Source organism: Coffea arabica, chromosome 8c, assembly GCF_036785885.1.
Source record: "Coffea arabica cultivar ET-39 chromosome 8c, Coffea Arabica ET-39 HiFi, whole genome shotgun sequence".
In the NCBI taxonomy this organism is placed as follows: Eukaryota; Viridiplantae; Streptophyta; class Magnoliopsida; order Gentianales; family Rubiaceae; genus Coffea; species Coffea arabica.
In genome coordinates, this window is record NC_092325.1 from 45,280,589 (window position 1) to 45,302,923 (window position 22,335).

Consider the following 22,335-nt stretch of genomic DNA (forward strand, 5'->3'; position numbering starts at 1 on the left):
GTTTCCCAGTGATTATCATCAGATAACGTAATACAGTAGCATGCGATGAGTGATGAGTGATGACTATATCTTCAACACATCATTGTCCGACTGCAAGCAAAGATCCCACAGCATGGAACAAGTGGCGTGGATAAATGGTTCTGGGGCTTTTGGGTCCAGAATAATTTTCCTTTCTGGCTAATTGTCAAATTCTGGCTTTAGCTAGAAAGTAGAAACCCCACCATAATGCCACCACCAGCTCACCAACTGCATCCATCTAACCTAATGGCTAATGGTCCATGAAAGGAAAGGTAGCTTTCTTTCTTTTTTGAGGATAAAAGAAAGGTAGCTTCAATACAATACTTGTCCACCAATTTTCTCGTATCTATTTATTTATTTGCGTGTTATCATATATATAGTTTCATTTTGATTTTTCCCCGCCACAATCAGTGACATGGCTTGGAAATATGTGGCAGTAATACATTTTCCCTGTGCTAAATTTCTTCAAAGGGTAAATACTCTCTCTCTCTCTCTCTCTCTCTCTTTCTCTGTATGTATATATATATATATATATATATATATATATATATATATATATATATATATATATATTGACGATGTCAACCGTACCAAACTCATAGGACGTGAGGACAAGGGGCCGGAACGATTTGTCAAAAAATCATTCGGACTGATTTTGTACAAAATGCACGATATGTGATTTTGTACAAAATGCACGATATGTAATTTTGTATGCATATGACGTAATTTACTTTCAATAATGTATAATTATAGAATAAAATTTGTTAATCTCACATATGATATGAAAAATAATGTACAAGAAACGGGAACGACCAGCCTGTTATATTACGTGCATATTCGCAATTTATAGATAAAAAAACAGATGCGCATTTTGCCTTAGCAGAATATTTACTGTTAAAGTATCCATCCACTGTCCTCACAAATGGGAGCTTGTAAATGAATCAGATGCTGCTCGTGATGCCGCTGGCTGGCTACTAATCGTGCCACTTGGGACAATTTAGAAAGTATGTTTTGCGCGAATTGCATGTATGGGTTATTGTCGGCGACCGCTGGCTGTGAAAGAAACAACATCTGGCCCATTAACGCCTAAACAAGTCAGTCAGTTGGCCTGCCTTGAGATCCATTAAAAGATGGTTGCACGAATCAAGCTCGGCCCCTCCCATGGTTTTCTCTTGGCCTCCGGCTAAGCTATCATGATCAACTAGAATCTGGCCCGTTATTTCCTTCAGCATGGGGGGTGATGATTGCAACCTCTTCAATTTGTGTGGAAAATCAGAGGATTCAGATAAAATTTGCAGGAAGTGGGAAATGATAAAATTACACGGTTGTTTGCTTAGCCATTGATCCTCTTTTCATCACGCGAAAGAAACCATGGAATGGCTGGTCAATACGAGGTTTGAAATATTGCAAGTTAGTTGCGTCTGTAACTTTTATGCTAAGGTTTTTTTCCTTCTTTTGTAGGATAAAATTGATTTAGCTCAACTCAACTCTGATCACGTTGGAAAATGGATTACACGGGGCTTACGTAGTTTTTTATTTATTTTTTAAATAAATAATCAACTTGAAGCTTCACCATGGCCCTGTTTAGCACTTGAGTTTTTTGTCAAGTTTGTCTGCTACAAGTTTTTTAAAAACTTTATCTACAATAATTTTAAAAAAATTATTAAAGTTTTTAAACTATATATTTCAAAATATTCAAAAATTTACACATTTTTTAAAACCTTCTACAGTAAACTACAATAAAATTTTAAACAAACATTTAAAAAAAACTCACTTGCCAAACGGGGCCTGTAAACGGGGCCTTTTTTTTTTTTGTTTTTCGGTTGTAATCATTTTAATTTGAATCAGGATTCAAAGCAATTTTACAAGGCGAGGCGCATGACTAATTAACTGCTGGTTACAGTCAAATGTAACCTACGTGTACGTCAGATCAGTTCACATCGTCTTGCGCCAGATGTTAATCGAACTCGGACTCTCGGAGGAGAATTCATCAATCAAAACTTGACCGCGCCCTTTCCTTCCTAAATAAATGCGTCTGCGTATGCTTGGGTGGCAAAAGTCAAACAGATATAAATTTCTTTTTTCCGGCGTGTGTCATATTATTTTCATGACATTTATGATGAGAGTTTCACTCACATAGGTTCCACCGAATAGCAAAAGCTCATCCATTTGTTGGTTGTTGCCCAGAACATGGAAGTGGTCAACTGGCGTCTTCTTATCGTTGTCGTGGACCGGATCGTACAAATTGTCCTTTAAATTTAAGGTCAGTGGATATCTGGAATGAGGAGGCCATTAACATGACTTGTACATGTTAACGGAGGAGAACGCTGTGTGTATTTCACTATTTCAGAATCTCGTGATATAAATCTAAAAACAACGCATGCTTCACTCAACAAATGACACTTGCTACTTTCATGGTTGAAAGGGGTGCAAAATACTAGTACAAAAGTACCATAGAAGCAATCATTCATTTGTTCTCTTTTTTTTTTCTTTTTTTTTTTTTGAGTGGTGTGTGGGGGAGGAGCGTAGGGGATGGGATTAGTTTTGAAATTTTTTTTTTCCTAACTGCAGATGTGTGAGATTTAAGAAACATAAAAGAAGGGAGAGGGGGGGGGGGGGGGGGATTTGAGTCTAACATTTTTAAATTCTAGAGTTCAAACTTTTGCTGCTAAACCAATGATTTTAAAACTTTGATATCAAGTATATATGCATTTTCATTATACTACATGCATGCTAGAAGGCTTATAGTATTAACTCCTCTCGTCATTTTGATGTTAGTATTTATGATTTACCACTAAAAACAACTTAGTTATAAACTAATTACTACAACTCATAAGTACTCACTAATTACAGTTACTTCAGTATAATTTTTGTTAGCACTACAGTATACATTCACTTTTCTATTGTAAGATGGATTAGTACAAATCTCGATTTATGAAATTAAAGTCCCTTTTAGATTGCAAGTTTTCATAGAAAAATATCTGTAATAATATAATGTATGTGAGATAAAAAAAATATGTTGAGAGAAGGTTTTTTTTTTTTTTAATCAAAGCACGTAATCCAAATAAGACCTAAAAAGTAATAATATGATTATGAATTTTTGAATAAAAACTGCATACTAGTACTACATAAGGTATGAAAAAGAACTTCTAGCCTAGGACAGTACTACATCATATAATCCATGAAATACTTTTGGAAGAGAGAGAGAGAAAAGTGAATAAGGGTCGGGTCAGTCAGGTGCTTAACGGCAATCTCATCCCCACTGATGAGTCACGGCTCACGACCGAATGAACCGTCTGCTGACTCTTTCCCATCCCATTACTGCTTTTGTGAAAGTCACAGCTCAGCACTTTGCCTCTTTTGCTTTGTCAAAGCTGCTGCTTTTTTAAAATTCTAATAGTATTATTTTTTCCCGGTGGACTACAAAAGACGAAAGAAACGACATCGCACTTGTCATTTTTGGGACCAAACAACGTCGTTTTTGTCATACAATTCCTCGGACTCCTCCGACTTTATTTCTTCTTCTATTTTATTTCTGCCGAAACTTTGTCGGGAATCCCGCAAGCTATTTGCCATATTCCCTTCCGTTCCCTCCGAATCCAAACCTTCCCTTTCCCTTTTATTGGGAATCCCACGTTTTTTCAGCCTTTTTCTTTACTTTTAAGACTAGACTGCCAAAAGAAGTACACTACTGAGTAGTACTTACTATAGAGTCATGGACAACCGACCACTGTATAACGATCCCATATGGAAAAAGGAAATAAAAAAAATAAAAATCCTTCTTTGTTTTTTTTTTTTTTGGGGAGTTATATAGTAGAAGACTCGGGTTTAGCTAACAGTGGTCGCACAAGTCAAATGATTTATCGTCCTTCTCTTGCTCTTACAAGTCTTCTCAGTTGTTCATTTATTTCCCTCTCTTTATTTTAATTCTAGTTTGTTTGCTTTGTTTTTGCCATCAAAATCAATCCTTTAAAGCTTAATCAACACTTCGTTGAGCTGGATAGCAGCAGTAGTTAAACTCTACTATTGTGGTTGTTCTTATCTGGGCCGTGTTTTCTTGTTCATTTTCGTTAGTTATTGGGTTTTGGGTCTTAAGATTTGAGTTTTTCCTATTCTCTGGACTGTTTGAGTTTTTCTTTCATCTTAGGGTGGGAAAAGGGATTTCTTTTTTCTTTTGTTGTGGGAAGAAGCAGCTTTCATGGCCGAAGCTTCAAAAGTTCGTTTAGTTCGTTGTCCCAAATGCGAAAATCTTCTGCCTGAGCCCCCTGGCTTCTCTGTCTACCAGTGTGGTGGTTGCGGTGCTGTTCTCCGAGGTATGCACCCCTCCTTTCCCCACTTCTTTTTCTCTATTTATACATTTGTCTGTGTTACTGTGGGTATGCGCTTGTATTTTTGTGTTAAATACAATTTGAGTTTAAATAAAAGGCCAAACTTGTGCTAGCTTTTAAGTTTTTTTTTTTTTTTTTTTAAATTATTCCCCACCTAAAGTGTTCATCTTTATGTTTGAATGAGTTGTAAGGGGATGTTAACGGTGGTTTTTTATTTTAAGTTGATGTCACAGCTAAAAAGAAAGAGCTTTTGGGCGATGGCTTATTAGGGACATCTGATGAGGAAAGGAGTAGAGGAGCTTCTGAGAAAGGGGACGTCGATAATGTCGGTTTAGGTAGCGTTGCTGGGGCAAAGATAGAGAGTAACGGGATTGTTAAAAGAAACAATAGTGAAAATGTCTTGAATGGTAGTTCTTCATCAGGAGTCGATAATAGTAGAGGTTTGGATGATTGTGATGGATCTAAAACAGGAAGAGATAGGTTGGATTTGGGTTTTGATCAGGATAGAAAGATTAGATACTCAGAAGATGAATACAAACATCCTTTGAAGGGTCTGAATGATGAATATGTTCGTGATAATGGTACTGGTGACTTCCGCTCTAGTAGGCCTGATTATACTAGATTGAATAAAGATGAGCTTGAAGAAATCAAGCGTTTGATTAAGTTATTGAGATCGAGGCCGGCTATAGACCAGAATGGTATGGACAGAAATAGCTCGATAGCGTCCCGTGCTAATGGCAGCAGTGTTGCAGGGCAGGGGAGGTTTGTCAATTTTCAACATCCTGAAGTGGGGCCTTCAAATTATGTTGGAGGTTCTTACTACAATTATGCTGAGCAGAGAAGGTATGGTGACAGATCAGATGGACTTGCAAGAGTTGAAAATTTGGAGAATGATCGAGTGGAGCTCCTTAGGAAGCTTGATGAGTTGGCTGATCAACTCACCAGATCTTGTGATGTAGCAGATAAATCAAAGGAAAGGATCCATCATGACCGTTGGATACCTCCAGTTCTTCCAGATACATATGACAGACATGATGCTTTTGTGCAAGATGGTACGAGGAACTCTTATACTGTTCATAAGCAACCTCTGATTCCTGACAAACACATTTCTAGAGCTCCATATGTCCCTCGCAGTCATGGCTATGTCCCTTACACGGATAGACATGGCATACCTTTTCAAGAATCTTACCCTCCACGGAATTTTTCTTATGAATATGGTGGAATTACTGATGCTTATCAGACGCAGATGCTGAGGAGGCCTTCCCATCAGCCACCTAGTCGGTACTTCCAGGAATCATGTCACGTGGACTTCAATCAAGATCTGTTCATGTCACACCCACATGAAGCTTTTTTTCACCAGCCTGCCTGCTCTTGCTTGCAATGTGTCAACAAGAATTGGCAAGTTTCTTCGAAAATTCAGCCCCCAAATCTATGTAACCAAAATATGCATAGCACCCACACAAGTCGTAGTTTCTATCAGAATGTGAATCCTATTACATATGATCCTCAGGTTTACACTTCCGAAGCCTCCAATCTCCTTCCACCACAATCTCGTGATAGAAAGCACCTTACAAGAAGTTCTAGTGACTTGGGCAGAGAAAAAGTTGGATTTGGTCGAAGCCATCCAAAGAAGGTAGTGGCAGCCCCTGGTGGCAGACGACTCTTTCAGCCAATTGCTGGTGGTGCTCCATTTGTAACCTGCTGTAATTGCTTTGAGTTGTTGAAGTTACCAAGGAAACTTTTTTTAACTCAGAAAAACCCAAGGGAAATAAAATGTGGGGGTTGTTCTTCTCTGCTTTTGTTTGAACTTGATGGCAAAGGAATTGTTGTATCAGTATCTGCAACAACTGAGCGAGTCTTTAAGAAGGTTCACTCTTCCTCCAGTGAAATTTCAAATGAAAAGTATGAAAGTTCTCATGATCCCCCAGATGCTGATGCAGTAGGCAACTGCGATGGTTATGAGAACTTCAATTATGGCTATCAGTTGACAGATGCTGAGCCTGTTCTGTCTTCAGGAGAATACAAGTTGAGTTTTGGTGAGTCTGAGATGAGAAGGGATCCTAATTCTTTCACTGCAAGTTCTTCTGAGGGCGAGCAAAGTCCAAATAGCGTGATAGCTGAAAAAGATGAAGGCTTATTACATCTTCCAGATTCACCTTCCCAGAAACACCCAGGTCATTCCCCTGATAATCTTATGCACAAATATGGCCAGGGAAACAAAAGCAAACGTATTGAGGAAGATAGGAACACTGCAGACGGGAAAACCTCTAGGCAAAACTCGCTAAAGGACACCCTGGTGGCAACTGAGATGGATGTGTCCTATAATGATGGTTCAACTCATGATTCTGCTGAGATACGCAAAGAGGAATATCTACCAAAAATCAACAAAGGGGGTGAGTCTTTCTTCGTTGGTCTCATAAAGAGGAGTTTTGGAGACTTCTCGAGGTCAAGTAAGAGTACAGAAAGTGGAAAATCAAATGTTTCCATCAATGGGCACTTTGTACCAGACCGAGTAGTTAAGAAGGCAGAAAAGTTGTCTGGGCCTATTCAGCCAGGAGAGTACTGGTGAGTGCATACTCGATGTCTCATTCATTTTGTCATTTTGATATTCTACACATGCATTTGCTCTATTTATATCTTTACTCAGAAGGGCAAATTTGAAAGTTCGAATGCATCATTCTCTGACTCTTAAAGTGTAACACTTTCAACATAACTAGTCACATTCTGTTTTCTAGCAACGATAGGTGCTAAGCTCTGAAAACAAACTGTGTATGGATGAATTCGTTCAGCCCTGAGCCGCAACTGTCCCCTTTTTCCCTCTCGTGACATCTTTTGATTCATGTGTAGCTAATGTGGCAACATTCTTATTGACAAAGATGCTCTTCATGTCCTTGTACACTGAGTATCAATGCCAAATTTCCTGCTAATTTCTTCACCATACCAGGTATGATATCCGAGCAGGATTTTGGGGTGTCATGGGACATCCATGCCTGGGCATTATTCTGGTGAGATTATAAAATTCTGTCACATGCTGTATATCAAATATAATTTTATTACGGGAAAAAATCTTTGTTTACACAAAGAAATTATCGAGTGCACTCCTGTTTTGCAGCCAAACATAGAAGAATTCAATTATCCTATGTTAGAAAATTGTGCTGGTGGAAACACTGAAGTTTTTGTGAATGGGAGGGAGCTTCACCAGAAGGATCTAGATTTACTTGCCAGCAGAGGCCTTCCAATCACAAGGCACAAGTCTTACCTCATTGATATTTCTGGCAGAGTGGTGGATGAGAACACAGGTGAAGAACTAGATGGACTAGGCAAACTTGCCCCAACGTAAGTTTTGCTTCCTCATGTATTACACTCATTCTTTCTGGTTTACTTCCTCCAAGTATAAATAAGTGAGGATAGCTGCTTATTATGTGCTTATTCACCAATGTATCATGAAACAACTGTTGCAACATAATTAACTTTTTAGAAGGTCCAGGTAGATGATCACTTTTATAGTTGCCCCTGCCTAGCTTCAGTATATAAGGGACTGTGAATCACCTATAAGTGAATATCAGCTTCACATTAAATGGTTTTGGGCAGAAATCAGTTATATTTTTTGGCCAGTATTAGAGGATTTTCAGCATATCTTTTCTCAAGATGGTTTTCAAGGTTTGTCTGTAGATTAAATACAGATTGTACCTTACAATTGCTTTGCCACATGATAGATTCTTAGTGCCTTGAGGACCTTGACAGACAATTCATTGGAACTCTAGCCCTTGTCAGAGAAATTTATATGCCCAACTGATCAATTGTTAAAATTGGAAGTTTTTTTGGTCAATGGAGTACTGTTGGTGCCCCTAATAGCCTAGAAATATAGCTCGATGCACATGACCTGGAGGAACGGAAGGAGAAAAGAGTCAAAATTTTATAGGAAACAATTGGATATTTCAAGTTGTTGTTGAGATTTATCCAAGTACAAGTCATTGGTTTGGTGCTATCTTCTGTGGTTCTCCATCATTTGCCTATTGCTGGCTGAATTTCATTAACCGCAGATTAGTATTTTTGTGATTATCATAGATTCTGACTATGGTATCTGCGATGAACCTGTTGTGCTTGGATGGCTTTGCTTTAACTTTAAGAAGGGGGAACGGGGGTGGGAGAATCAGTTCTCGTATCCAGGGAAAAGCTTGTTTTGCAGCTATCGTCTTCATTCATGACTGGTGGAATTATATCATGCTATGGGTCCCTTTCTGACTGTTTCTCAATGTATATGTGAAACAGGGTTCAGAGAGCAAAGCATGGATTTGGTATGAGAATTCCAAAATCACTTCTCCAAAAGCAACGTTAATGGAGTAGTTAATTGAGGCAGCTGCTGCTCCCGTCTGTTGTGCTGCCATGGTCCTGAAATCCATTGCATGTGAATATGTGATGCAAAAATATTCCTGAATCGACTGATTATTGTCTCTGCACTGTGACTCATATATTCTTTAATTAGACATGTAATTGTTTATACTTTTCAAGCAGACCCAACTCAGAGAGCCGTTCGACCGATTTAAACCTTCCTGTATATTAAAATCTACGGAAACAACACGTTCATCTGAGCTGGTATTTGCAAAAACATCTGTGGTTTGTACTTTGTACTTGTAAGCGTGCACAATACTTGTGGGCTACAATGGGGGGTTTCCTCTTTGCAGTGAACAGGAGTTGAGCAACAGTCTTGTCGGTCGAGTTTAGCAGACCTTCTTTCATTTTCCCTTTCATTTAATGAAAAAAATCGTTTTTGATTTTAGGTGTTTTACTTGTAAATCTGTTGTAGCCATTGGACAGGCTAATTTATTAGGTTGGTTGATAGATTAGATTCCATTTGACTTTCCATCTTGTATCAGTAGCTAATTAATGTGTATCCACTCCGCTTCTTGGCCAATGCCGAAGTGGAACAGACGCAACAACTTCTGCGTTAATTTTACGCCAATTTACTAAATTGTGTCATGAGCCACTGAAGTTTATTGAAACTCTTTATGTATATTGAAGTTTATTTTTATCTTTCTTTTTCTTGGTAATTGCAATATTGGTTAATTGACTTTACAACCTTTTGACAATTTCGCAATAGCACAGAACTTTGGGACTAGTTTGGACAGCCGTTTTTTTGCCGGAAAATTATGTCATTTTTCATAATCACATTTTTCTATTATCTTTTTTCCTTACATACATCAAATCGCTACAGTAATTTTTTTACAGAAAATTCTAAAAAATGCAATCCAAACGCAACCTTGATTTGCAGGAACCAATTCTGGTGTAACTGAAGCTGTACCAAAATGGCACTGGCTGAGGTGACAATAAAGTGGCTTCCAAGTTCTAACCTAAATCTTTGTTATCCCCACCTTAACCATTTCTAAGCTTCCCCAAAAGCATACGTTTTTGCAAATTTTCTTATAGTAGTCTATATAGTAATGTTTAATATAAATTGAAAAGATTAATGAGCTGTCACCGAATTCTTTGATTACTCTGTGACATTGGATGGTAGTAACATATACCAATAGTTAGCATCATGCACTTGATTTGATGTAGCTGAAAACTCTGTCTACGGCTATTGGCCAAAAAAAAAAAAAAAAAAAAACTCCAACCAAAAAGAGAAAAAAACAAACAAAATTCATAAGGGGCCTATCCATGTTAACGTTTTGGGGGAAATTTTTTTTTTTTTTTTAAAAAAGGGCCCTATCCCACCTTAGTATTCCCCTATGAAATCCTTAAAACTGTTCTAGCATATTGCACAACTACTTGGTCGTTACTCCGAGGATCTGAGCAAAGCTTGTGCAAAGCTGCAAGCTGCTCATAAAGCTGCCAAGACTGCATCTTTGTCGGTTAATCACATCGCTCCATTCCTCCAATCTTGAACTTAAAGCTGGGTTTTTCTCAAGCCCCTTTTGAATTTTAGCTCAAAAGCTGCAGTCTTGAGCTTAAAGATCGTTTTTTTTTTAACACGAGTGAGCGGATAGCTTGTGGAATATCTGATAGAAAACAATAATGATGAAGAAAATTTCATTCAACTGGACATCATGGTGGTGGTCTCTTCACAAGCAGAATTACTTGGTTCTCAAGTTGGGAGTTTCAATTCTTCTAATTGGCCTTGTTTTTAGGCTTTTATACCCTCTATCCGGTGGTGTGTCTGAAGTACAAGACATCCCTATTCAGCAAACTGTTAGTCCAAGTACGCCACCGCCTCTGGTTTCTGTCAGTTCACCTCTAAATTCTAATCAGCATTCTCCGAATGGGACTGAAACTTCAGATAGGAGTTCAGATTCAAGTGGGTTCAACGAGGCTGACAACGAAAGTCAAGAAAATGGTCTGTCTTTTCCTTCCGTTTGACTGTTGCATCTTATCTTTCTTTCTCTTAGCAATTGAATTTTGCAACAGAACCACTTTAAGAAATTTTATTGGGTTTTCGAGAAAAGATGGGATGCGATCAATGAGTTGTCAAAGGTGATGTCCATAGTGATGTTCTAATTTGATTTTTTGTGATATGAATTTCAACAATCAACAAATCAGTTAGTTGGTTTTAGTGGAGAGATTGGGTATGATGAGTATAGGGTGGTTTAGGATCCATAACAAGGAGGTTTGTTTCTCTTATTCATTTAGAGTACAAAACTATTCTTGCTGGCTTTGAATGAATTACATCATATAATTTTACTTTTCTTGGTAAAAGGTGGTTCATTTGGTTTAAATTAATGTATGCCTTGTCGTGGCCTGATCTGCTGCCATATTAATAGGCGAATATCTACAAAATATATAAAGGATGTTTCAATTTGATGTGCTGAAACTTGCATGGTTATTATTCCATAGAAGATGCGGGAAGATGTGATCTGTTCGTTGGGGATTGGATTCCTCATCCTGGGGGTCCTGTTTACACTAATGAGACCTGTGACTGGATTGAAGGCCATCAAAACTGTATGAAGAATGGTCGACCTGATACAGGTTATCTTTACTGGAGGTGGAGTCCACGAGAATGCGAGTTACCTCAACTAAATCCTAATAGGTTTCTTGAGTTGATGAGAAATAAAGCTTTGGCATTGATTGGTGATTCCATATCACGCAACCACATACAGTCATTGATCTGTGTTCTTTCAAAGGTAAAATCTTTAGCTGTTATGGATTGGTACTGAAAACGACTGTTGGTTATGTTTATTTGTTCTGTGCTTTGGGATCCCCTCTGTAATTTTTCAATTGCCAAATTATCCATTACATGATCCACCGGGGCTCCTTATATTGTAATTGGTGTGATACTAGTGCAGAGTGGACTGTGATATCATGAGGTACATATAGGAAATTCAGGAAAACACAAGTCATAAACAATGTGAGGTATATGATTCATTTCTGTATATCCACACATTGTATGATAATGCACTCTTCCATTTTTACGCAACTAATTAATTTCAGAGTTTGGAGTGAGAAGAATATCTTCATTGATGCTGCTGTGTGATGGTTAGATACCATCATCAGCTTGGATATTTCTGATTTGATGTTATTTTATTTGGTCAAGTTATGTGGCATATTTACATATATTTTCTTTAATTTCTTTTCTTTGTTGGAAAAATGATGACATAGTTTCAACATATCTTAGACCCCTGCACCATGAGAATTGGGTAGAAATACATAGTTGTTGGACCACTCTGTAGGTGACTATAAACAGAAAAGGAAATGTCATTCTTCGTAAATCAATTGGAACCAAAAATGGAAACATTTGGCTAAGACACTTCTCTGTAATTTTTTTTGGACACAGAAAGCAGCAAAACTGCAGTAAATTAGGTCAGTAATGAGGTTCACTACATCCCTATGGGGGTGAGAAACCTTTTCCTTATGGGGATTTACTGCACTGCTTTAGGCATTTATTTATTGGAATCTGATTAGCAGCTGAGTGTTGCTTGGCTAGCTACTTGGTGATTTTGTCTTCATTCTGATTCTAACTGCTTTCGTTTCAATTTTTATAATCGTTGATTGAAAATTTTGGACGTTGGTGTTTATTTTCATCCTGTTTATTCATTTCCTATGTGTAAGCTGTCAAGGTGGCTATATATCTCGAGTCAGAGTTATTTTTGGAGGATTTGAAAGATTTTTCAGTTATACATAGCTAAGTATTTCGAGTTATATTCTTTTAGGCGGAAAAGGCCGTCCAAGTTTATCATGATGAGGACTACAAATCAAGAAGATGGCTCTTCCCCTCCCACAATTTCACCGTTTCAGTTTTATGGTCTCCTTTCTTAGCACAAGCTGCCATTTTCGAAGACTACAATGGTGTTTCTACATCAGAGATTGAGCTGCATCTTGACAAACTAGATGGCACATGGACTGAACAATTCAAGAGCTTGGACTACATCATGTTTTCCAGTGGTGAATGGTATGCCAAATCAGCAATCTACTACAAGAACAACACAGTATTGGGATGCCATTACTGTCCTAAGAGAAACTTGACGGAACGTGGGTTTGATTTTGCTTATCGCGAGGTGCTCAGGAACTTTTTTGACTACATAACCGAGTCAAATCACAAGGGGATGATCTTTTTCAGGACCAGCACACCGGAGCATTTTGAGAACGGTGAATGGTTTAGCGGTGGAACCTGCAATAGAACTGAACCAGTGAAGGAAGGTGAGTTTCTGAGAAATGAGTTGAACAGGATTCTTCGAGATATTGAAATAGAAGAATTCAGGAATGCATCCACAAAAGCTTCTGAGAAAGGGGTGAATCTCAAACTTTTTGACGTAAATCCTCTCTCCTTGTTGAGGCCTGATGGACATCCAGGTCCATACAGATTCTTCCAACCATTTGCTAAGGACAAAAATGCAAAGATAATCAAAGACTGTCTACACTGGTGTTTGCCGGGCCCTATAGATACTTGGAACGATCTGTTAATGAAGATGGTGGTCAATGGCTGAGCGCACCTGATGTCGTTTGTCAAGAAAATGGTGGATCAAGTTTGCCTCTCCACGCGATGAATATAAATGTTTGAGATTCTTCAAACCTGAAATTTGGGAGAGTTATAATTAGTCTGATAGATTAATTTTTTTCTAAGCTAAATAGTGTGTAGAAATTCTTTGACACAAGTCGGCTTATATGTGAAGTGAAGCATGTACGCAAGAAGAGGCTTTTATATTTGAATAGAGATACAAAGTATATGCTTCTGCATTTAGCCCACTCTTTGTAAGGAAATCTTTACACCAAAAAATGATCCCAGTTTGAAAACCAAAGATTCATCAAGTTTATATTTTTATGCTTGTTGCTGATTATTTATTTATTTATTTTGGGTCTCCCTTTCTACTGGAATAATGGAAGGCAAAAAAAAAAAAAAAAAAAGAAGGAAGGCAAACATGACATAGCATAAAATGGAAGCCCCGAATCACCCATTGTAATACACCAACGGTCAAACTTTTAAATGTGCACCAATGGGACTCGAACCTTTTCTTCGTTAACAACAATTGATTTGAATTTGAAACAAGTAACCGTTGGAATCTGCATATAAAACAAAACCACTCTCGGGAGAAGCCACACTCACTGTTAGCAACGTCTCTCTCTTTCTCTCTCTCTCTCTCTGAAACCATCCATGGCTGCAATTGCAGAGATGCCTCTTGTTTCTGAACCCGCTCCCACGAAGAAAGGGAGATCCAGAAGAGCACTAAAGCAGAAAACCCCATCGTCCAGCGAGGCCAACATTGTGGCCGGAACTGTCCCTCAGCCATCTCCGGTTGCGCCACCATCTGAGAACTGTCCCACCAAAGAGAACCATGAAAGCCTCTCCTCACAGCTTTCGCCCCAGAAAAAATCAAAGAGAGGGGCTCCAAAGGCTTCCAAGCAACAACCAGAACTGTCCTTTGAGAAAGAATTGCTGGAAATGCAGGAAAAGCTTGAGAAACTGACGCTTGAGAAACAGCAGACTGAGGAGCTCTTGAAGGTTAAAGAAGAAGCCCTCAAACAAAATGAGGAAGAGAAGGAGAAGCTGCATGTCGAACTCAAGAAGCTACAGAAAGTCAAGGAGTTTAAGCCCACCATGGTTTGTTTTCTGTTGTGTCGTTTTGAATTCTTCTGCTTTTGGTTCTCATTTCTTGTTCTGATCGCCCCTTTATTTACGATTCACAAGATCTGATGAAAGGGTTGATTTTGCTATTTTTTTTTCAAAAATTTCCGATTTTTAGGTTTTAATACAAAGAAAATATTTGGTTGAAATTTTTTTTTTTTTTTTCCAAATCGAAGTTGATGCCACTGCAAAGACAAAAGGCGACATTAGAAACAGCGGAAGCTGCAATTGTTATCTTATTTTAAAGTTCTCCATTCTGTTGAACCTTTTGTCAGACCTTACCCATGTTGCAAGCTTTGAAAGACAATGATCAAGAAAAGAAAGGGAAGAAGAAGGCGGATCCTGCGACAAAGAGACCATCTCCTCCTTACGCCTTGTGGTGCAAAGATCAGTGGAATGAGGTGAATGCGCACTGAGGTTTCTTTAATTCCCGTTTTACCATGTTAAAGTATCGGATGACTTAGCTGGATCAATTTCTGATGTGATAATCTTTGGTTACGTAGGTGAAAAAAGCAAATCCGGAAGCAGATTTCAAGGAAATATCAACTCTGTTGGGGGCAAAATGGAAGACACTCAGCACAGAGGAGAAGAAACCTTACGAGGAGAGGTACCAAGAGGAGAAGGAAGCTTACTTGAAAATTGTTGGAATTGAGAAACGCGAGCACGAAGCAATGAAGCTTTTGGAGGAAGAGCAAAAACAGAAGACTGCCATGGAGTTGCTTGAACAATACATGCAGTTCAAACAGGAAGCAGAGAAAGAAAATAAGAAGACTAACAAGCAAGTTCCAATTAAATTGCTTTTTTTTAATGCTATAATAAATTATAGATGGCCGAAAAGGATCCTTTAACTTCTATACTGATTTTGTCTGCTTTGATTTCTGTATTTAGGAAAGAAAAAGATCCTTTAAAACCAAAGCAACCACTCACGGCTTTCTTCTTGTACTCGAATGAGCGACGCGCAACTTTGCTTGCAGAGAACAAAAATGTGTTGGAGGTGATTGATGAAATGCAGCTTGATTATATGCTTTGTTAATAAAAATTGTAGAATTCATCATTGAGAAATTGGTGGGATATGTTATTAGGTGGCAAAGGTCTTAGGTGAAGAATGGAAGAACATGACGGAGAAGCAGAGAGCACCTTACGAGAAGGTATTACTCCCCTGCCTAACATGCATACCTTTCTTCTAGATGCAGTCCTTCTGTTTGTTGGAGATTTGAGGGTTTTTGCGTATTGAAAAAATTCTGCAATGATATCTAGATTGCAAACAAGAACAAGGAGCAGTATTTGCTTGAAATCGAGCTCTACAAGCAGAGGAAAGAGGAAGAAGCTGCTAATCTCAAAAAGGAAGAGGAAGAGCTGATGAAACTTCAAAAGCAGGAAGCGTTGCAATTGCTCAAGAAGAAAGAGAAAGCTGAGAACATTATTAAGGTTTGTGTTACATATATTATTTGTCATGTTGTCCCTCCCTGATTTATTTGAAGCATATGAAAACTTGTAAGCCAATATAAATATATAATATATAATTGAGAGATGCATTGCTCATTAACAATTTAGAAAACAAAAGAGAAGCGCCAAAAGAAGAAGGAAGAGAAGGATGTTGATCCTAACAAGCCAAAGAAGCCAGCATCTTCATTCCTCCTCTTCAGGTTACTACTCAGTCTCTCAACCAAACGATTGATAAAGAGTGTGATAGTTCTTTAACGACTCAATTGGAATGAACGCATTTTGTTCTATGATTTTTACTAATGCAGCAAAGAGGCCAGGAAGACTTTGTCGGAAGAAAGGCCTGGGATCAACAATTCCACCCTTAATGCCCTCATTTCGGTTAAGTGGAAGGTATATATTGTACACAAAGCCCCGCCCAGTATGTGTTCTTTAGCTGTATTTATTTTATATGTTTACCAGTTAGTTCAGGGATTTATTTGTTTAATTTGCAATCCTCATAGGAACTAAGTGAGGAAGAGAAACAAGTTTGGAATGAGAAGGCTGCAAAAGCTATGGAGGCATACAAGAAGGAGGTGGAAGAATACAACAAAAAATTGGTGGCAGAGAACCAGAAAAACTAGATATAGTGTTGGTGCTGGTGTTCAACTTGTTCTGTTGAACATCTTAGATGCATGCTAATTGTTTCTTCTTCAAATTTATGTGTCTTTAGACTTTAATGGGTAGAGTAGCCTATAATGAACGGGTGCAGTCTGTGAGATATTTGTGCTTTTGGGAAATGTTTTCAACTGCTGACAATTGAACAATCAGGTAGGAGGAGAAGTATGGTAGTTGGGTGGGTAATCTATGAGATACTTGTGCTTTTAGGAAATGTTTTCAATTGCTGACAATCAAATGAATGCTAGTACAAATTTGGTTGTGTCACGAAGGTTTTGACATTTCTTGGATTGCCAACTAGTCAATTTGCCTATTGTGTTGTTGTACTCGTGTAATAGGCCGTTGAAGGCTTTGCTGGTACAAATAGAGATAGTTGAATTCCAACTGAGCTCCAAAAATAAACGATTCTTGGTTACTTCCATCCAAATCTAGGATTGGCAATGGGCAGGATAATACCTTGCGCTTATCCGAATCCGGCCCGTTGGTTAATTCAATTATATGATCGTGGATTATTTGTTAGGGTTTGATTTTAATGAGGAGTTTTTGATGGGCATATATATACAGTAAGAGGATTCGATAACACATTTTTTTAATCTTATAACCTAATAAGATACAATTCTAACCCAACACAAATGAAGATAATTATGATTTAAAACAAAAGAATATTGATTTAATCCTTCATTAGTTGAATTTTTCTCGTGCAAACTCTATGTCTTTACTAAGTTTAAAACTCAATACACAGTGTGCTAACATGGTGTATGTATTGATAAAAGGCTACTTTTTTTTTTTTTAACTATTAAGTTTAGTGAGTAGAAGCATCCAATAGGTAATCCGAACTTGAAAGAGAGATGGTTTTGTAATGGAAATTAAAACCCATGGAGTTAGCCTATAGGATCAAGCTTCTATCCCTAATTTCCTATCCAAATCTTCAATTGTAAGTGATTAATTTAGAACCATCCCTAAGGCTTTACAAAAATCCAAGTAGGCCTGTCAACAGGCCGGGCCTGAATTGAAATGAATAAATCCGGATCCGTTATACTGCATTAGTTCCGGATTCGACTCGAATATCCGACGGGTCCCTGTTGTTTCTATACGGGTCTCGGATCTGGGTCGGGCCTACCCGGCCCGTCGAAAACCCGTTCATGCTACATTTTTTTGGGCGGGAGGCAGGTGGTATAATGAAAACAAAAGCAAAGACAATTACGCACAGATCTTTTTAATATTAAGGGATTACAAGAAGACAATAAGCAGGTTGGTTATTTATCAGTCATTTGTATTGGCCGGCGTCATATCTTTGATTCGTAAAACTTACTGGCCAGCAAATCAGCAAGGCTTCCCATGGGCCATGGGATAATAATCACAGACAGCAGAAATAAGTAATGACAGGAACAAGATAGTCGGATATGCTGCTCACTAAACCCACTGGCACGATTCTCCTCCCAAACTCGCCCCTCCTCAAACTGACCTTCCGAAACCTCTTCAATGCACGCATCCTACCATACAGCAGCACCACTTTCTCTGTAAACCCCAAACGGCTCTCGCCCACCACTGCCACCGCTAATCTGAGCACCTGCCGAAGGGTCAATGCTGTGACTCGGCCCAACCGCCCTTATGATCACTACCATCACAAGATACCAGTGGGACTGCAAGAGCTGGGCTTCCTTGGAGCTGGCCAGATCCGGCGGTTTCTTTGGAGCTGGAGATGGAGAGAGTCAGACAGCGTCGCCGGTTTCCCGCGGACTGGTCACTTCACTGGCGTCTGGCGGAGGCAGCGGGAGGCAAGGCAAAAGAAAAAAGAGAGTGGGGACCGAGGGGAAGAAGCCAGAAGGGATGTGCGGTGCGGGCAGTGCGGCGATGGGGAGTGGGTATTAGGGTTAGAAAAATTTGGGAATACATTTATTGATATGAATAATTATGATATATAGGTATATATTTTTTAATTACTAATTAATTAAAACGGGTCTGAGTTAGATACGGGTCGAAATAACATGTTTCGTATCCGATTCGTAAATTTATTAGATAAAATGGGTTCGAATCCGAATCCGAATCACGGGTCTACATCTCTATCCGTACTCGACAAATGTTGGCAGGGGACGCGGGACTGGAGCAGTTGTCAGAACAACCGCTCAGAAAGGTGTAACACCATTTGTACATGGTGTAACATCATCTGTACAAGGTGTAACAATAGAATAACAGCGAGTAACAATAGAACAACATTTCGGTGGGTCCCACACGGTGTGAAAATCGAGTTACAAGACGTGATATGAGCCGCACAAATTTTTGAGATCTCATCCAAATCATGAACTGCTTGGATCTGACAACCGTCCAGGCCCCTCGTCCGTTGAGAGGTCGGTCTGGACCGGACCGTTGACAGCCCTACCTCCAAGGACCCCAAAAAAAGAAAAAAAAAAAATTCTCCTAGACCTCCACGCATTGCTAGGTCCAAGCGTGCATGTTTGGAGAGTCATTTTCTAAAGACTAAGCCCAATTGTGAATTTCCCATCTAACCCATTTCCCCATTGTTACACGCGTGCTCCGGAGTTCGTCTATTCTTTTCCTCCGGCGACCCATATATACCGCCACCTTGCCTTCCTTCCATGAATTATTCCTTTTTCGTCTCTTTGCCGCCATTCTTGTGTTCAGAGTGATTGATTGCGGTATGTTCTCCGATTACAGTTAGCATTTTGAGAATCTAACTTAGAGCTTATTCACTTCAATCTTTGAAAGTTGCACCGCTAAAACCCTAGGTTTGGCACTAGTTAGGATTCGTTTGACTATTTGATGTATTTCTCTTGGATATCCTAATAATTCTTATGACTTTTATACACTCGATTAAGTGTGATTTTCTTGCTCTAAAAGTTTGAGAACTAAACCGAGTTCTAGATCTTACTATTCTGCCAGCTGCATTTTAAATTGGTTTTGACTTAATGAGATGTTTGCTTAATTTATGTTGCATGAGTTTTGTCGAATTTTGTGCTATTTATTATGTATTTGATTATGTTATATTTTTTATGCTTGTATAGGCGAATAGTTCGAATGCATTCTCTTTCTTTTGTTAAAATGATGTTTCTGCTTAACTGAGTTGTTGCCCTTGAGTTCAATGATGTTCAAAGCCTCTGCTTGTCGGATGCCACTAATCAGTAACCTACAGAAAATGTCGGAACGCTTTCCTTTTACATGGTGACCGTTGTTCTGAATATTGATCCTTTGGATTTAAAATTCATCTACAATTTTTTGTATATTAATCCTCTCATTTACGTAGGAGTACTTTTTTCTGATTTACATTGTTGCCTTGGGTTTTAACGCAGACCAATTTGTTGAAACTTGTGATTTGATAACGTTCTGAATTAATCCTACCAACATAAACAATGCATCCCCCCAAGGCAAAGGCAACCCAGATTTCCCACGCCTGTCGTAGTACTATTATTATGAAAAACTTTTAGTAGTGATTTGTTTTATTTGATTTATATGGGCAAGGTCGTCAACACACAGGCAAAATACCCTGCATGGTCTTCCTCTTCCTCATCCGAGGGAGGTACAGTATTTTTAAGTATTTTTGTTTCTATTTCCCTCTTATCATTTTTTCCCATATACACTGCTTTGGGATTGCCGATTAGTTTATCCAATCCTGGTCTAGTTTCAATCTAGTTATTATTATTCTATTCGGGTTTCATGTATTGAGTCAAGTCTAAATTTAACGGTTCTAAAAGTTCTGATTAGGTTTAAGGGTTTGTTTCTAGGTTGTTGAAATAGAGGGCGAAAGGAAAATTTAAGGGTATTATGCCTCGTTACCGTGGCGAGACTCCTGGTGTTCGAGTTTATACAGTTTGCGATGAATCTAAGTACCTCGTTGTCAAGAATGTTCCAGCATTGGGTTGTGGTGATGAATTGTTGAGACTTTTCTCAACATATGGGCAGATTGAAGAATGCAAACCAATGGATGCTGAAGATTGTGAGCCCTTTACCGATGTTTACTGGATTAAGTTTCATCAGGTTGACAATGCTAGGTTTGCTAAAAGGAAGTTGGATGAGTTTGTTTTTCTGGGGAACAGGCTGCAGATTTCATATGCACCTCATTTCGAGAGCTTGTCCGATACCAAGGAGAAATTAGAAGGGAGGAGAAACGAAGTTCTTGCACGGTTGAAACCTAGGAGCTCCAATGCCTCTGCAGCGTATGGTCATGGGCCATCAGCTAGAGACCAGTCATTGGGGTTGCAACAACGGGAATTTGGAGACTCTCATTACACTGCTAGAAGTGGAGGTTCTGCTTCCGTGACTCATGTTTCTTCTGACAAGGAGTATTTCCCATTGGAATCTATGAATCAAACAGTTCGCCTGGTTAGAGAGAAACTTAATGAGATACAATCAAGCGCTGACAATTCAGAAGTTCAGTCGTCTAAAAGACCACGTGTTGACAATAGGCGGAGAATCTAATGTTCTTGAAAGAGTTCTGTCCTATGTCCGAGCTCAGGTGATATCATGATGTGGGACAAATTTGTTTAATATTTACTTCTTTGGTAGGATCCTCGTGACTGCTGTAGAGATGTGAAATTGCATTTGGAGGTCAACAAATGTAGATCTGCTGGTCCTCTTTAGGAAAAGGACAAAGGGCTGCAACAATTCTAAGTTGCTAAGGGCTTCGACCTTTTTCTCCTGTTTAAGTTGAAATCTTTTAAATCATTGGAAATCTCTCCATTACCATTGATGTTTTGTTATGTTGGTGGACATGGGTGAGGATGGGGGAAGGGGCCACTCATATACGTGCAAAGTCCTTTATAATCATAAGAAGTCCCTCGACTGGGAGTGTGGGGGAACTTTGCTGCTTACTTCTTTTTGTACTTTGTAAAATATATTGAGAGGTCAGGATAAGAGATCTCCGAAAGTCTGGCAAAACAAACTTTCTGAGTTGCAAAACAAATTTGTTAACTGTGGATGGTATCGAGGAAAAAGTAATAGTACATGCGTAGAATGGGACTTCACAAGCAGGAGAAAGGTGATGGCGCTTCAACAGGAAGCCCTGCATATGTTTCACAGAAAGAGAAGCCCTGCATATGTTTCAAAGAAAGAGAAGCCAAAAAACCTTAAGGTCTGTTAATAATGATTGTTCCCTTGTTTTCTGATTAATTTTAAGCTTCTGAAATTAGCTGAGCGAGGTGAATTGGCATGCTTTACTACAATGCAGGAGAAGTGCACAAGGAAGAATGCATAGAAGGTCCTAACTGCCAAGACACAAACCAAGAAGGCAACATGTTCCTTCCTTTTCTGGCAGTCAACCAAAATGAACTGGAATAAGGAGATTTTGTTGGAAGAATTGCCTGAAATCAACAACTGAACTCTTGATGTGCTCATCGGACCCGGTTACATGGAAGGTTATGCTTAGCAGAAGGAAAAGTTGGAATGATTAAAGCTGCAAAAGCAATCAGGCATGTGACAAGGAATCGATGGAACACGAGCTCTGGTGGTAGACAATCCCAGGGGATTTTGCCGTTTGTCTGCAATTTGTTCTGTTGGCCATGTGGGCTGCTAACGAACCAAAAGTTCCGCTAGTCTTAATTGCTACCAACCAAAGCTCGATATCAATACAGTTTACTTTTGCGTTCGAATACATAAATTTGGCATTGCTCGTAATCGAGCTTAATGCTGATGTTACATTTCTGTACACAATCATTTGGTTAGACAGTTTGAGCACAACTTCAAGGAGTCCTTAAAGTTCTACAGTGGCTTTTTCTTCATAAAATTTTTTTGCCAGTTATTAAGAATATCAGAAACAAAAAATGAAAGAAGTTGAATTGTGAGCTTTGCAGTGCGAATTGCCAGCCTTTTTTTTTCAAATTA

At 38.8% G+C, this 22,335-nt stretch overlaps 4 protein-coding genes across 8 annotated transcripts; all 4 read left to right on the plus strand.

Moving 5' to 3' along the window:
* The first annotated feature begins 3,581 nt into the window (after nt 1–3,581).
* On the plus strand, nt 3,582–9,121 carry LOC113705334 (uncharacterized). 2 transcript variants are annotated; one of them, XM_027227146.2, is made up of 5 exons: nt 3,582–4,331; nt 4,568–6,911; nt 7,291–7,351; nt 7,459–7,682; nt 8,619–9,121. In XM_027227146.2, exons 1-5 carry the CDS (start codon nt 4,217–4,219, stop codon nt 8,683–8,685), a joined length of 2,811 nt encoding a protein of 936 aa, XP_027082947.2. In that variant the 5' UTR covers nt 3,582–4,216; the 3' UTR covers nt 8,686–9,121. The 2 variants fall into 2 exon arrangements, with proteins under 2 accessions (XP_027082947.2, XP_027082945.2); XM_027227144.2 differs by having other exon boundaries at nt 4,580–6,911.
* Nucleotides 9,122–9,998: 877 nt separating this feature from the next.
* On the plus strand, nt 9,999–13,576 carry LOC113707448 (protein trichome birefringence-like 23). 2 transcript variants are annotated; one of them, XM_072063553.1, is made up of 3 exons: nt 9,999–10,680; nt 11,181–11,464; nt 12,491–13,576. In XM_072063553.1, exons 1-3 carry the CDS (start codon nt 10,362–10,364, stop codon nt 13,262–13,264), a joined length of 1,377 nt encoding a protein of 458 aa, XP_071919654.1. In that variant the 5' UTR covers nt 9,999–10,361; the 3' UTR covers nt 13,265–13,576. The 2 variants fall into 2 exon arrangements, with proteins under 2 accessions (XP_071919654.1, XP_071919653.1); XM_072063552.1 differs by having other exon boundaries at nt 10,002–10,680; nt 11,178–11,464.
* Nucleotides 13,577–13,862: 286 nt separating this feature from the next.
* LOC113705421 (high mobility group B protein 13) lies at nt 13,863–16,767 on the plus strand. Its single transcript, XM_027227273.2, has 9 exons — nt 13,863–14,376; nt 14,676–14,801; nt 14,904–15,178; nt 15,289–15,394; nt 15,483–15,548; nt 15,658–15,828; nt 15,955–16,046; nt 16,152–16,236; nt 16,347–16,767. The coding sequence occupies exons 1-9, from the start codon at nt 13,930–13,932 to the stop codon at nt 16,464–16,466; spliced, it is 1,488 nt and encodes a 495-aa protein (XP_027083074.1). The 5' UTR covers nt 13,863–13,929; the 3' UTR covers nt 16,467–16,767.
* Nucleotides 16,768–18,912: 2,145 nt separating this feature from the next.
* Nucleotides 18,913–22,217, plus strand: LOC113706449 (uncharacterized). 3 transcript variants are annotated; one of them, XR_011820719.1, is made up of 4 exons: nt 18,913–19,157; nt 19,978–20,035; nt 20,241–21,586; nt 21,683–22,217. XR_011820719.1 is itself a non-coding variant. In XM_072064085.1 (2 exons), the coding sequence occupies exon 2, from the start codon at nt 20,281–20,283 to the stop codon at nt 20,932–20,934; it is 654 nt and encodes a 217-aa protein (XP_071920186.1). In that variant the 5' UTR covers nt 18,919–19,157; nt 20,241–20,280; the 3' UTR covers nt 20,935–22,217. The 3 variants fall into 3 exon arrangements, 1 of the variants encoding a protein (XP_071920186.1); XR_011820718.1 differs by lacking the exon at nt 19,978–20,035 and having other exon boundaries at nt 18,919–19,157; XM_072064085.1 differs by lacking the exon at nt 19,978–20,035 and having other exon boundaries at nt 18,919–19,157; nt 20,241–22,217.
* The last annotated feature ends 118 nt before the right edge of the window (nt 22,218–22,335 follow it).